Below are 13,681 nucleotides of genomic sequence, written 5' to 3' on the forward strand. Positions count from 1 at the left end.
GCTCAATATCCGTGCCGGTAACTATACTTGATACTAAATACCTGAGCGAAACCCGCGCGGTATCTACCTCTACCCACAGCGGCAGCGAATATCGCTCAGGTTTGAATAGGCCTTAAATACCAAAACTGCAGTAGATACCAATGATTCGAAAATGGTGAATATGGAGGAGCCTATCTCCTGGGTGATAGGGGATACCCTCTGGAGGTAAGAAGTAGGCTAACATTGAACATAATAAATTATGTAAATTAAAACAAAGATAGTAAACAAATATTTTAATATTAGTCCTCATTCATATGATGTACCAAACATTATCATCATCCTCCTGCACCAATTCAATTTGAGGTGGGCTGGGCGCAGCATGTTTTTACACGTCTTTCCAATTTCTCGCACCACCTGAAACTAAATAAATATATAATTTTAACCCCATACTTAAATCCTGGAGAACAAAAATACAATGAAGCCGACAGTAAAACAAGGAACACAGTTGTACGGCAATATCTTAATACACTATATTATTATACACAGATATTATTCTCATTTACCTGTAAAGGGTTCCTGTCGCATTAAAACTATTTGTGACTGGATCCAAGCTTTGTTTTTGGCTTCGTTCGTGGTCCCATTCGTTTTTTGTTTAATATTGTGTCTCTATGAGACGTCAGCAATTTCACTAGCTTGTCTTTTTCTTCTGCAAGAAAGGTTTATCCTCGTTTTCTCTTCTCTGCCAAAATAAACTTATCTATTCAACAATAATAAACCCAAAATTAACCTCACTCTATGTACACATACACATCAGTCAATTTGACAAACGCGCGAATGACATAGGTAAAAATTCACCCATACATAGAAAACCTCTTTACTGTTTTATTGCATAAAACATAGCGTAATGTAGTTTAAGTTAAATTAAAATAACATCACAAGAAAAAAAACTCAGGCTTTAGTAATAAATACTCGATAGACGTTTATTTCTTAAGAAGTACAGAAAAATCATTTTATCGATAAAATATCGACTTTGCATTATCGTTTGTAGAACTAGTAATCTGTCACTTACTTAAGGGATCCATGTACAAGTGTGGTGAAAATGAATTTAGGTAGGTGTCAAATTGGGAGGGATCCTTACTAAAAGTAGCATTTAGATAGGGAAACGGTAAGAGGTTGTTGGTGAAAACGGGCATAACTCTTTGCGTAAGTGTAGCCAACACGCATTTTTAATGCAATAAGTAACGTGTAGTTGGCCATTGACATTAACGTTAACGCTAACGCAGGTGGAGCAGGAGCATAAAAAATAGGTTGCCACCGATATCGGGCACAGGGTCCAAGATACCGGTGGTTAGGGTCCCAGAGACAGAAACCTCCTCACAATACACGCCGTATCAAGGAGTACTGCCTTCTGAATCAGTCCCTTGATCCAGCCGCCTAACGAGAGCCTCCTGAGGTGTTGGTCGAGGCTCTTGGCTATTAGACCATTGGCCGTAACGACAATCGGCACAATGACAGCCGCGTCGACATTCCACATGGCGACAACCTCGTGCGCTAAGTCAAGATACTTTATTTGTTTCTCTTTCTCAGCTTTCACGAGGTTCTCGTCATGCGGGACGGCAACATCGACTATCATCGCGCGGCGCGCTAATCGATCTATCACCACTATATCAGGCTTATTGGTTGCAATAGTCCTGGGCCCCGATTCTCCTAAGTTAATAATGTCAAAATCTAATAGAAATCGAATCGCAATATGATCGAAATAGCAGTTTTAACCATATCGGGCATTCTACTACTAATAAAAGACCAATCGTATTCGATTGACATTTGATTGGTGTGCGATTGGTCTGCTATTTTGGTGATTTTGGTCTATCTATACGGTAGTTTGCTGTACAATCATTTTGCAATCGTAAATCATTTGCAGACAAAATGATTCATTATTGAATAACAGAAAAGGATAAAAACGTTTATTTCAAAGAAAAAATAGCGGAATGCCACATACGTTTCAATCGTAATCGAGTCGGGATTGGATCTCAGTCGAATCGAGTCGAACATGAATCGTATGTCGCTTAAGTAAAATTAGGAGAATCGGGCCCCTGTCAGTGATGATAGATCGATCCCAGTACAACGTGATATGGTCGTTATATTATATTATGTCTCGTTATTTTTTATAAAATATCTCAAAATGTCGAAATGGCACGGGCCGAAGCCAAGTGCTTTAAACTGGATTGAAATAAGTTACGCGTTCAAAAATTTCCGAGTTAATATTAATTATTATACAGGGTTATTGGTAAGTGGACCGTATCCTTTGAGGAGGTGATAGTATAGGTCAATACGGACAAATTTGACCCCGGGATACACTGGGCAAAAGTTGACCTGTTTCAAGATAATCGAATTTCAAGATCTTTTCTTTACAAGTCGTCTCTCGAAGTCTCATTTTTGCGGATTTTTGTGTGTTTTGTGCCTTTTTGGATAGCTAGATAGATGTAGATGTTTTTTAAGTATTCTGCACAAAAAAATGAAGAGTTACATTTTTGAGAAAATAACTACTACAAAAGTAATTGCTGTTCGCTATAATTTCCTCTGTGATTTGTACAGTTTTATGGTTTGTTATTATGAAGTGATTCATCTTCTATCCAAAAACACAAAAATCCACAAAAACGAGACTTTTGACTAATAATGAAAATTTATACGTGTACCTAGACGACTGATCTTGAAATTCGATTATCTTGAAATGGGTTAACTTTTGCCCAGTGTATCCCAGGGTCAAATTTGTCCGTATTGGCCTATACTATCACCTCCTGAAAGGATGCGGTCTACTTACCAGTAACCCTGTATAAATCTTTAGTAGGTACGTAGTCACTTTGAATATGGTTTTTATTGCTTTGCTGCAGATTCAAAACGTAAATAGTTTAAATATTTTGCAAAACAAATGTTTGCGGGTTATTTTATTATTATTACTGGGGCATTCAGAAGTACTCCTGCCTGTGAATGCTTTGCAGATTGAATGTAATGTCGCACCTCTAGCTATTCGTTTTGATTTCTTATTAGAAAGATTCTTTCTGAAGCTTTGTAGTGTTTCTGGTAATAGTCTTTTAAACAATCTTGTACATTTAGCTACACATACTACTTTAAAACCTTTTTATATATTACAAAGTCTTAAAAAATTCGACACTCTGTGTAAAGATTCAAGTCCAAGATATTTAAATTTCGACACTCTGTGTAAGCTAAGGCCATTCAACTTAATAACGTCTGGAACAGAATCTTCTCACTTTTGGTCACATTGTAAGTGAGTCCGTGTGAGGCAGCATACGTCTCACAAACTTTGAGCATGTCCCTGATTGCCCCAGCAGTCGGGCCCAGCAGCACCATGTCATCCGCATAGCTAATGTTGTTAACGCTGACTCCGTTTATTTGACAACCCACACGCATGCTGCTGAGCTCCGTGATGAGGTCATTTACGTACAAATTAAACAGCCTAGGAGATGTCAAGCCACCTTGTCTCACGCCGCATTCCAATTTATACGGTAGGGACAATGTGTTAGACCATCTCACCTGATTAATTTGATTGGAATACCAGTACCGCAGGGTCTTCAGTATCTCAGGATGGGGCACCCCTGTCCCTCAACTTCTCCCAAAGCACATCATAAGAGACAAGATCGAAGGCCTTTGAGAGGTCAAGGAAGCAGGCGTACACCGGCGTCTTACGATCGGTATAGTATTGAACAGTATGCTTGAGACTTAATATAGCAGTTTCAGTTGAGAGTCCAGGCTGAAACCCGAACTGTGCTTCATGAAGGGTTAAGATATTTTTCAAACTTGAATCAAGCAGACTGTCCAATACCTTCGCCATAATCGTCGCCAAGGAAATTGGACGATAATTACCCTTATTCGATATGTCCCCTACCCTGTTTTTAACGATGGGGACTACAATGGTTTTCATTAGGTTATCTGGAAGGTATGAGTGGCGTAGGCACATTGTATAGAACAGCGACAAGACCCTCGGCATGTGAACTCCTGCGTATTTCAGGTGTTCAATGCTAAGTCCATCATGACCGGGGGACTTTCCCCTGCTCATTCCCTGTACGACGTTTTTGACTTGCATGGCAGAGAAATGCACAAGTGTCTCCGCTTCCCTATAGCAATTCTCAGCACTTGGAAATGTTCCATGAACAGGTTTGCAATATCCCCGTGATCACCTTCTAATTTACCTGTGGATTTCCAGAATTTACCAAAATTGTTAGAAGCTCGCTGTTCTGTTAAAATATCCATTTTAATCTGCTCTTGGTTATTTTGGCACCATTTTAAACGACTTTTGAAAACTTTACGAGCCTCTCTCATTTGTTCGTAAAAACAACCATCAGTTGGACGTTTTTGTTCAATCCAGGATTTAAATTTAAGCCTAGCCTCGCTGTGAGCCTTGTGGACGTGTTTATTCCGACCACACAAAGATTTGTACTTTCTGGGTCCATTGTATCGTCGCAGTACGGGGCACAGCCTGACTCACCAGTTTTGACTTAACTATGCTTAAATCACATACAATATATATGGGTAAATGATCAGAATTATATACATCCTCATCTATACCTACATCCACGACAGTCTCCCATGCCGCCGAAGAAACTACACAGTGATCCAGCCACCTCCTACACCCATGCGCATCACTAATATATGTGTAGTAATTATGCTCAAGCCCTAGAAATTGTATATCGGCACAAACCCATGACTGCTCCGCACAGAAGCTAGTCAACTCATTATAAAAGTTTTGTTTTGGATGCGCATTAAAATCGCCTAATATAAATACATTTTCAGTGTCAGAACTTTCTACGATAGCATATATTTCACCTAAAAGATCTGTAAAGATGATCAAATTCTCCAGCGAGTCTGTTGGCATGTAGACAGAAAAAACAAGAATAGAACGCTCACCAATAACTGCCTTAATGGCCACAATTCGCTCACTTACACAGTCCACAGCAGAAACTGAGTCAAACATACCTTTCCTCCAGAGAATGGCGACTCCCCCATAGGGTCTCCCTCTTAGCGGTCCGACGGTTGTATCGACAGCTGATTTACCAGTAAATTCATTTAAATTAAGTTAGTATAAGTGGAATAGTTAAGAGTTCGTTAGCATATTTTTCGTAATATTGAGCATGAGTCAAACAAGTTTTTCTCAAGACTCCTGGGATAGATTTCGAAATACTTTGGTCTGGGGCCCGATTCTCCTAATTTTACTTAAGCAACATACGATTCACGTTCGACTCGGTTCGACTGAGATCCAATCCCGACTCGATTACGTTTGAAGCGTATGTGGTATTCCGCTATTTTTTCTTTGAAATAAACGTTTTTATCCTTTTCTGTCATTCAATAATGAATCATTTTGTCTGCAAATGATTTACGATTGCAAAATGATTGTACAGCAAACTACCGTATAGACCAAAATCACCAAAATAGCAGACCAATCGCACACCAATCAAATGTCAATCGAATATTGATTGGTCTTTTATTAGTAGCAGAATGCCTGATATGGTTAAAACTGCTATTGCGATCATATTGCGATTCGATTTCTATTCGATTTTGACATTATTAACTTAGGAGAATCGGGCCCCTGGGTACTAATATAAGCCTATAGAACAGTAGGTATACACTATGCAGTAGATAATTGTGGGCAATCCTTGAGCCCAACTTCCATACAAAGAATAGCATTGTCCTTTGCTCATTGTAAAAACGTTCTATTGCAATACTGGCTTCAAGTCGACTGACAGCACGCGGCTGCCGTGCTTCCGTCCAGTACGGACAATCAAGTGTCGCGCGGCTGTCGCGCTGCTCTTTTTAGTAGGTATGGAATTTAGCCGCCAGCGAACCGCGCGTCTGTCGCGCTGCTACAGCCGCGTTGCTGCCGCACTACTTGCGACGTAATGAGAAGGCACACTAAACGTACAAGCGGTCAGTTTTGTACGAGTCGCTTTGGGAATTTTCTTCCATGCTCCATGCTATTAAAATCTGTGTAAAAATTACCGATATTCCATGTAGGTACGACTCATCGCTATATTAATAATCCATTTTATATGACTGTAACATTGTCAAATTCCACATCGAGGTATACACTGCTCGACTAATCGAGAAAAAACTATATACTTACAAATCCTACTAATATTATAAATCCTACTATTTATATGTAAATGTGAAAGTTTGTGAGAATGTATGGATGTATGTTTGTTATTCTTTCACATCAACACACCACGCGGGCGAAGCCGCTGGCGGAAGCTAATATAAATATTATTCAGATAGCTTAATTAATAGGCCAAAACTATCTGGACTTACGGTACCGGTATGATGGTTTCCGAAGGGCTCTGACCACTGAGCTACAAGGTGCCTAGCTGTGCCTAGCACTTTCAGTGTCTTCGTCTAAAGGTGCAGTGTCCTCGACTTAAGTGTAAAAACATTTACCACTTCACAGGTGTAAGTAAAAAGGATAGTGAATGTTTTTATGTTTACAAACATTTTCTAACGACAATGTGTGAGCAGCCTGAAGGTAAAAAATAATAACCATTCAAATCACGTTCATGTAGATTGACGTTTAAAGTTCTTTGACGTGTCGTGTTCCTGCGGAGTTGTACATGGTGTTTCACGTGCTGGTGGAGGCTGGTCGCTCATGATGACCGGTATTGGTTCAGAAATAAAAGAATTTATTTGTTTTACTTATTTATTTAATATTTTACAAAATAAAATAAACAGATACTTACCAATAGAAACCTTGGCCTTGGGTAAGAATAAAAAATATTCATTATTGTCATTAAATAATATTATAAATGCGAAAGTCCGTTTATTTAACATAGGATACTTTTTATCAACACACCGTGCGGGCGAAGCCGCTTGCGGCAGCTAGTAGGCTATATTTTATCTCGGTACGCGCAGTAGTTCTCAGATGACGCGGGTGAAACCACGGGAAAAGGCTAGCATACAACAAAGTAGGTATATATTACATACCAACATTAAAGACTTAAGTCACAATGAGTTAACATATCGATCAGTATTGTATGGGCTCAAATCCAAGTTATCACTTCCCTGTTGAAGACGTCAAAAATTACTTAATTATTATTATTAATTAACTCTTTAAATCAAAAATTAACAATTCGCAACTGGTGCTCTTTTCAAATAAATTGCTTTGTTATAATTATTTTGGAGTAGGTGACTCTTTCTTACATATTTTTTCTTATTTTTGTATGACTTTTTGTATTATTAAAAAAAAATGTTTTTTTTTAATTTAAAAAATCTTGAGCCTAAAATAAAATCGTTTGTTGCCCGTGGTACTACCAATAGTACCACGGGTAAATTTTTCTTCCCGTAGTACTACCAAGCGGTCTGGTAGTACCACGGGCAAGAAAAAACTGCTCGTACTACTGGTAGTACTATTGGTACTACCACGGGCAACAAACGAACATATGATACAATATTGTATTCTTATTACTATTACTTATTAACGCATTTCTTTTTTGTTTTTCTTTGTATGATTGAAAACACCTTTGAGAATCGTGATGCTTATAGGTACCTACTTCAGGCATATTACCAGCAACCAGGTTGACATTATACAGAATAGAATTAAGAATAATTATTTACAGAGACACGGTATTAGATACAGGTGTTTTGGTAAAGTTACATAAAGTACACGCATATCTCACCGCTCAATCGGTATGTAAATTTGGTACATACTACATTGACATACATAAAAAATAAATATTTTATAGTGTCATATAAAAGTGTTATTTCAAACAATCAAGAGAATACAATTACAATCCATTTAATTATACAAAACACAAATACATGTTAAATTAAACAACGAACAATCATCATTGTGTGTTAGACACTACTTAAGCATTGGATCATACTTTTTTGTGATTAATAAATTCAGAAAAAAGTTTGATTTTGAATTTGGATAATGTGAGTTCTCTTATTGTCTTAGGAATTAAGTTAAAAATCTGGATCGTCATGCAGCTACAGTTTTTCTTATACAGAGTTGTTAGAAAACTCGGCAGAGCAAATTTTGTTATGTCGCGTGATTGGTACCTTATATTATCACTCACTTTTTCAAACAATTGACTGTGCTTTTTAATAAATACTCCGATTTCATAAATATAAAGGCTACTTAGGGTAAAAACATTTAATCTTCTAAATAGTGGTCTGCACGACTCTGTTGGACTAGCTCCACAGATAGCCCGGATACATTTTCTTTTTTTGAGATATGAATGCTTTACTGACCTCTGTAGAATTACCCCATAATATTAACCCATACCCATGGGTAAGAGAAGCCGAGGGAAACCACTAACAAGATGGGAAGATGACCTAAAACGGACTGCTGGCCCATCCTGGCAAGACGTAGCACGTGACAGAGAGACAGAGAGACATGGGCATCTTTGGAGGAGGCCTATACCCAATCCGGGGTTCATGCTGAATAAACATAAAGTGTATAAAAAATGTAAATACTTAAACTATGCAGAAGCATGAAATAAATGGCTTATTTATTTATTTTTATTTTATTAACCCATACCGGAGTACCGAACTTACATAAACGTGATGCGCTAGTAAAGCCGTTTTTTCACAAGTACCTAAGCTTTCTAATTTTCCGAAGGGCATAAACAAATTTATTTATGCGAGTGCAGACACTCGCTACTTGAGCATTCCAGTTCACATTTTTATCTAGTATATAACACTCCTAAAAATTTGGTTGTGTCCAATTCTTCAATGTTTTGTCCGCAGTATTCTAATTTAATATTTGAGGCCACAATATTATAATTTCGAAATTGTATTACTTTTGTCTTGGATATATTGGGAATAACATATGGAAACTTCTAACTACAGCAAATTATACCTACTTACTCGTGCGTAAAATTAATAAAAGTTTGCATAAGTATATAACGTGGAATTAAGTAGTATAGTCTCTATATAAACCTTCAATAGCATATAGTCTCACAAAATCAGATATTGAAATAAATAATTGCAGATGAACAATTAATCCTTCCCTTACATTGAGCCAAACCCACAGACCTGCCAGTTGAAGCCTAATTTATGTTAGATACATAAAGTAGAATAACAACTTAATAAGTACATTCGGAAATGTGTATTTTCGGCGGCAACAGATATCATAAAGGCTTAACAGCCAGTCGGACTGCACTTGCGCAGTTCAGCAGTCCATCAATCAATAAAATAATTTCAGTTCGCTGCAGCGATAAGGTGTCGGGCTGTCTCGGCGTTCACTTCAAAGCTCCGGAGAAAAACTTATCGTCACGCGAGTACCTGTTGAGTGTGAGTCTAAGAAAAGATTAGCGGTGAGTACGACTCCTTGTATATTTATTAGTGTAGTTAAAGAATTTACACCATTCTGTTATGTGATAATATTGTTCAAGGAACAGCCTAGAAGATAGTTATTTGTGTGTATATTAGGCTACCACAGGGTCAGTGAAAGAATAGACGTGACCTTAGTACGTACACTGACGATGCTGTTAAAGTATGCCCCTGAAAGCAAATAGCGTTGATTGACGTCCTATCATGACGATCTATTTTTAGAGACGTTCAAGAGCATATAGCATAATTAGGTCACAAAGTAAAATATTCTCACTGTCTATATAAGTTGTTTAACAATCAGCCTCTTTGTTCACAGCAATGAATTCAGATGAGCTAAACGATCGGAAGCAGAAGCTCAACAACATCATTAAGAAGATCACCGAGAGTCAGCTCCTGAAGATTCGGGAGGCAGACTCCAATGTCCGCACTGTCCGCCCCGACTGCAAGTTCACCATGAACCCTCAAGAACGAGATAACGGTTAGTACTATTTATTTGCTTATTATTATAATCAGGCAAGGTCACAGTTCCAGAAGGTAAATAAGGCATTCAACGTTTGTAGCCACCTCAAACTACAGCAGCCTTGATGCTCGTGTTACGTAAGTAAATCCAACACTGGGCTCATAACATAGTCATAAGCGGATCGATAGCAAATATGGCCTACGATGCTACGTCGTAGCGGATACGTCTACGACGTAGCAACAATTATTCTGAAACGTTTTTTGCTGGTTACTTCTGACAGTTACTATGATGTATTTGTGGAATTTTAAAGTTTCATGGTGGCCTAGTGGGTAAAGGACCAACCTCTCAAGCATGAGGGCGCGGGTTCGATCCCAGGTCAGGCAAGTACCAATTTTTCTTCAAAGCAACTCTTCTAAGTTTGAATGTGTTTCGGATGGCACGTTAAACTGTAGGTCCCGGCTGTCATAGAACATCCTTTGCTGTCGTTACAGGTAGTCTGAATCCAGTAAGTAGTATCGTAGTAGTAAGTAGTAGTAAGGGGTATCGGGTTGCCCGGGTAAATGGGTTGAGGAAGACAGATAAGCAGTCACTTCTTGTAAAGCACTGGTACTCAGCTGAATCCGGTGAGACTGTGGTTGGTAAAAATGTTCGGAGGATGATGATTTGTGTAATTTTGAAGGTATTTTGTGAGGAATTTAAAACATATAAATTTCTTTATTTATTTATTAAACCACCTTAAAACTATCATCACAGGACTTATCCTAATACGATAGCTAATATACTTACTTAACACTATTTTAAAAACTACGTTATTTACAACTATTGTATTATACATTATTCTACTTGGTAACATGGTATTATACATACATATATACATATACTACATATATATATTATACATGTAAATGTAATGATCTATATTAACATTCTGAATGGTAACGTTTCAGAGATGCACAAGGCGATGTCTACGAAGATGATCAATGACAAAGAGCTGTGTCACTTCGCGACGAGCAGCGTGTCCACATTCAAGAGTGAGGTGGGCACGTCCGAGCTGCCGAGCGCGCTGCCCAAGCCGGTGGGGCCGGGCGTCCCGCTGTAGCTCGCGCAGACACTGAAGCTGCTCATCAAACATGACGCTTCAGTACCCCGCACCGACGACAACTAAATATTCCTACAACTTTGAACACCTGCCCCCAGCGATGTATTCCATCTTTGTGTAATGTTGTAGTTTATTGTGCGTCCCCCCAAATGTCCTTAGCTTGACCAACACCGTTGGAAGGAAGTTTAAATTAGGTCTTTAGACTACAGATGCTCTGATTTAGATTCTCTTTGGGCTTCACAGTTCTATTTTGCCGTCGCAACTTATCAAGATCACTAAACTCAATAATATTAACGAAATTGTTACAACAATACAGCGGTTCTGGTCAGGCTACATATAGTACGGTTCTCTGGTAGCTAATTAAGTCAAGCCATTGTTAATGTTATGGCATATCCCCATTTGTTGTGAATCATTCATCCTTTGTGTGAATGTCAAACGTTCTATCAAAAGCTTGCTAAAATTGTATTCTTTTTTCATAGTGCCATTCAGAATTAGTAGAAAAGAAGTAGCGTCACAATGACTAGCAAAGCCCACAAAAGTGGTGTGTTTGTTTTCTAAAAGCTGAGCAAGATATATGATAAGCGCCCCGCGATGGCCCAAGACAAGCTTCTTTGCAGTTTTTACAGTAGGGCTCGCTGTTAAAAGTAACCTTTTATTTCATTGCGCGACCCCATGGTATCTCTGTGTTCAGTGATTACCCAAATGTACTAGAAAACTGATATCTGATAACTGAAAAGATATTATAATTTAGGCACAGTACCTATGTCATACTTTTTTTTTGATATTTCGAATACTATGCTTGCACTAAGAGGTTACTAAACATAAGCTTTATTCAGTCCTGTTATTTCGTTTCAGGCAATTTTTCTGATATTTCTGGCGTTGAGAGCGTAAACAGGGATTAACTATCAAAATTAGAAACTATGTTTAGACTCAATCATTTCAAAGCTTTGCATGCAAACATCATTATATGTGTATCAACATATCCATCGACTGAGTTTTATTAGTATTGTGATACATATCATTGAAACCGATATGTGTATAACCGATTGAAATTACAGGCCATTAATTTAATTCTTATAAACTAAAGATGAACAATTCCATACACATTAATGATGTTTGTATGCTGCATGTCCAAGAAACTTGCAGACATAACTATTTAAATAAATCACTTTATTTTATTTTACAAGCGTTACGCTTTTGTTTACATCAGGTTCATATAAGATATACAGCCTTACTTATAAAAATCAACAAATCATCTTCTAAGCATTGTTTTAAGTAATTACTACTTAAAGCCTTAAGTAGTGATTAAATTATTTTGACCTATAAACGTTGCTTAAGCATGTCTTAAGTAATGAACAGATAATGACATAAAAACATACTAATTTCTCAACACTACCGGAATGTTGGTAGCTTAAAAAAATATTTGTCATGAACACGTTGTGTAATGGCAACAATGGCATCCGTAAAATATAAAATTAAAAAGTTGAACTGTCAATAAACCGGATATGAAAAATCAGCTGGTAAGAATCCAGCCATTTTGCTAATTAGCGGGTTAAACAAGGGTGTGAGGCTACTTAATTTGACAGCTCATTTAAGACATTGCTAAGAAAATGATTTATTTCAGCCACGTTTATAAGTAAGATTTTTTCTTAAACACCCCTTAAGTATAACTTATTATTTTATAAGTAAGGCTGTTCTAGTATTTCTCGGAGATTAGTTCCTTGGTTATATCAATAAGTTTCTTGTGAATATCTGTCACTCTAAAGACATAACAATCAGTGATCGTTAGCTTCCTATTCGAATTAAGTGGAGATTTTGAGACTGTTTTACAGTTTTCTAGTAGCATAGGTAATGTTTAGACTCGTAAGTGACGTCCATTGTACTGTACTGAGCTTATTTACAATTATTTGCACCACAGAATTGTGTAAGAATATTGTTTTCGAAACTTTACGCTTATTACGACCTAAATTGTGAATCCGTGACTGTGTTAAGCTAGGTTTACACTGCGAGAAAACTTGCGACACCACCAGATGTAAATACTGTTGAGACTTCTTCATAAATGTCGTTGTAGATCTACCTACATACATACATTTCGTATACTAAAAGACCGTGGGATTCCTTTCCCGTGGTTACAAAATTTAAAATCGGTTTATGAAATGCGCTCATATTAATGACATACTCGTTCATGACATAGTATCCGAGTCGAAGTGTGCAAACCTAGCATTGTGTAAAACATTAAATTAAATAATTAATGTGGATAAGTGTTATTTAATATGTGTATATTAAGTAGTGTAGGAATATTGTTATCTGTTTTGTGTATGATTATGTTAGTAACGAAAGGGTTCTGGGAACGTTACGTTAAGTTTTATTAATTTCTTAGTATTCATATCCTTGCCAACAAATAAACATACCTATAGCAATTGCACAGAAACATAATGTGATGTTAATACTCTTTGAAAGACCCGTGAAACTTAAAATATAATGTATGATTTCAACCAGTTATTTATGACATCACATTTGGTGAAAAATGTTGATATGTTGTAAATTAGGAATGATATACAAAACACATTGCTTGCATAACACCTTGTCTCATCACCTGTCTAGCCCTTTCCCAATTGCATTGTGGTCGGTTTCCAGTCTCATCGGATGCAGCTGACTACCATGTGATTTACAAGGAGCGACTGCCTGTCTGACCTTCTCAACCCAGTTACACGGGCAATTTTCTTAAAACACTCATATCATTTTCATACGAAAAGTATTGTGATCTAAAGATAATTCAGGTTTATACTAAACTAAAAATTCCGTTC

At 37.4% G+C, this 13,681-nt stretch overlaps 1 protein-coding gene across 1 annotated transcript; it reads left to right on the forward strand.

The window, feature by feature from the left end:
- The first annotated feature begins 9,141 nt into the window (after positions 1–9,141).
- Positions 9,142–12,999, forward strand: LOC110375778 (uncharacterized). Its single transcript, XM_021334027.3, has 3 exons — positions 9,142–9,299; positions 9,632–9,793; positions 10,723–12,999. Exons 2-3 carry the CDS (start codon positions 9,634–9,636, stop codon positions 10,872–10,874), a joined length of 312 nt encoding a protein of 103 aa, XP_021189702.3. The 5' UTR covers positions 9,142–9,299; positions 9,632–9,633; the 3' UTR covers positions 10,875–12,999.
- The last annotated feature ends 682 nt before the right edge of the window (positions 13,000–13,681 follow it).

The sequence above is a fragment of the Helicoverpa armigera genome, chromosome 1 (genome assembly GCF_030705265.1).
Source record: "Helicoverpa armigera isolate CAAS_96S chromosome 1, ASM3070526v1, whole genome shotgun sequence".
Classification (NCBI taxonomy): Eukaryota; Metazoa; Arthropoda; class Insecta; order Lepidoptera; family Noctuidae; genus Helicoverpa; species Helicoverpa armigera.

Coding starts and splice junctions, on each gene's coding strand:
- LOC110375778 (XM_021334027.3), top strand. CDS start 9,634: ATGAATTCAGATGAGCTAAACGATCGGAAGCAGAAGCTCAACAACATC. Junction 9,794..10,722: donor CCCTCAAGAACGAGATAACG/GTTAGTACTATT, acceptor GTAACGTTTCAG/AGATGCACAAGGCGATGTCT.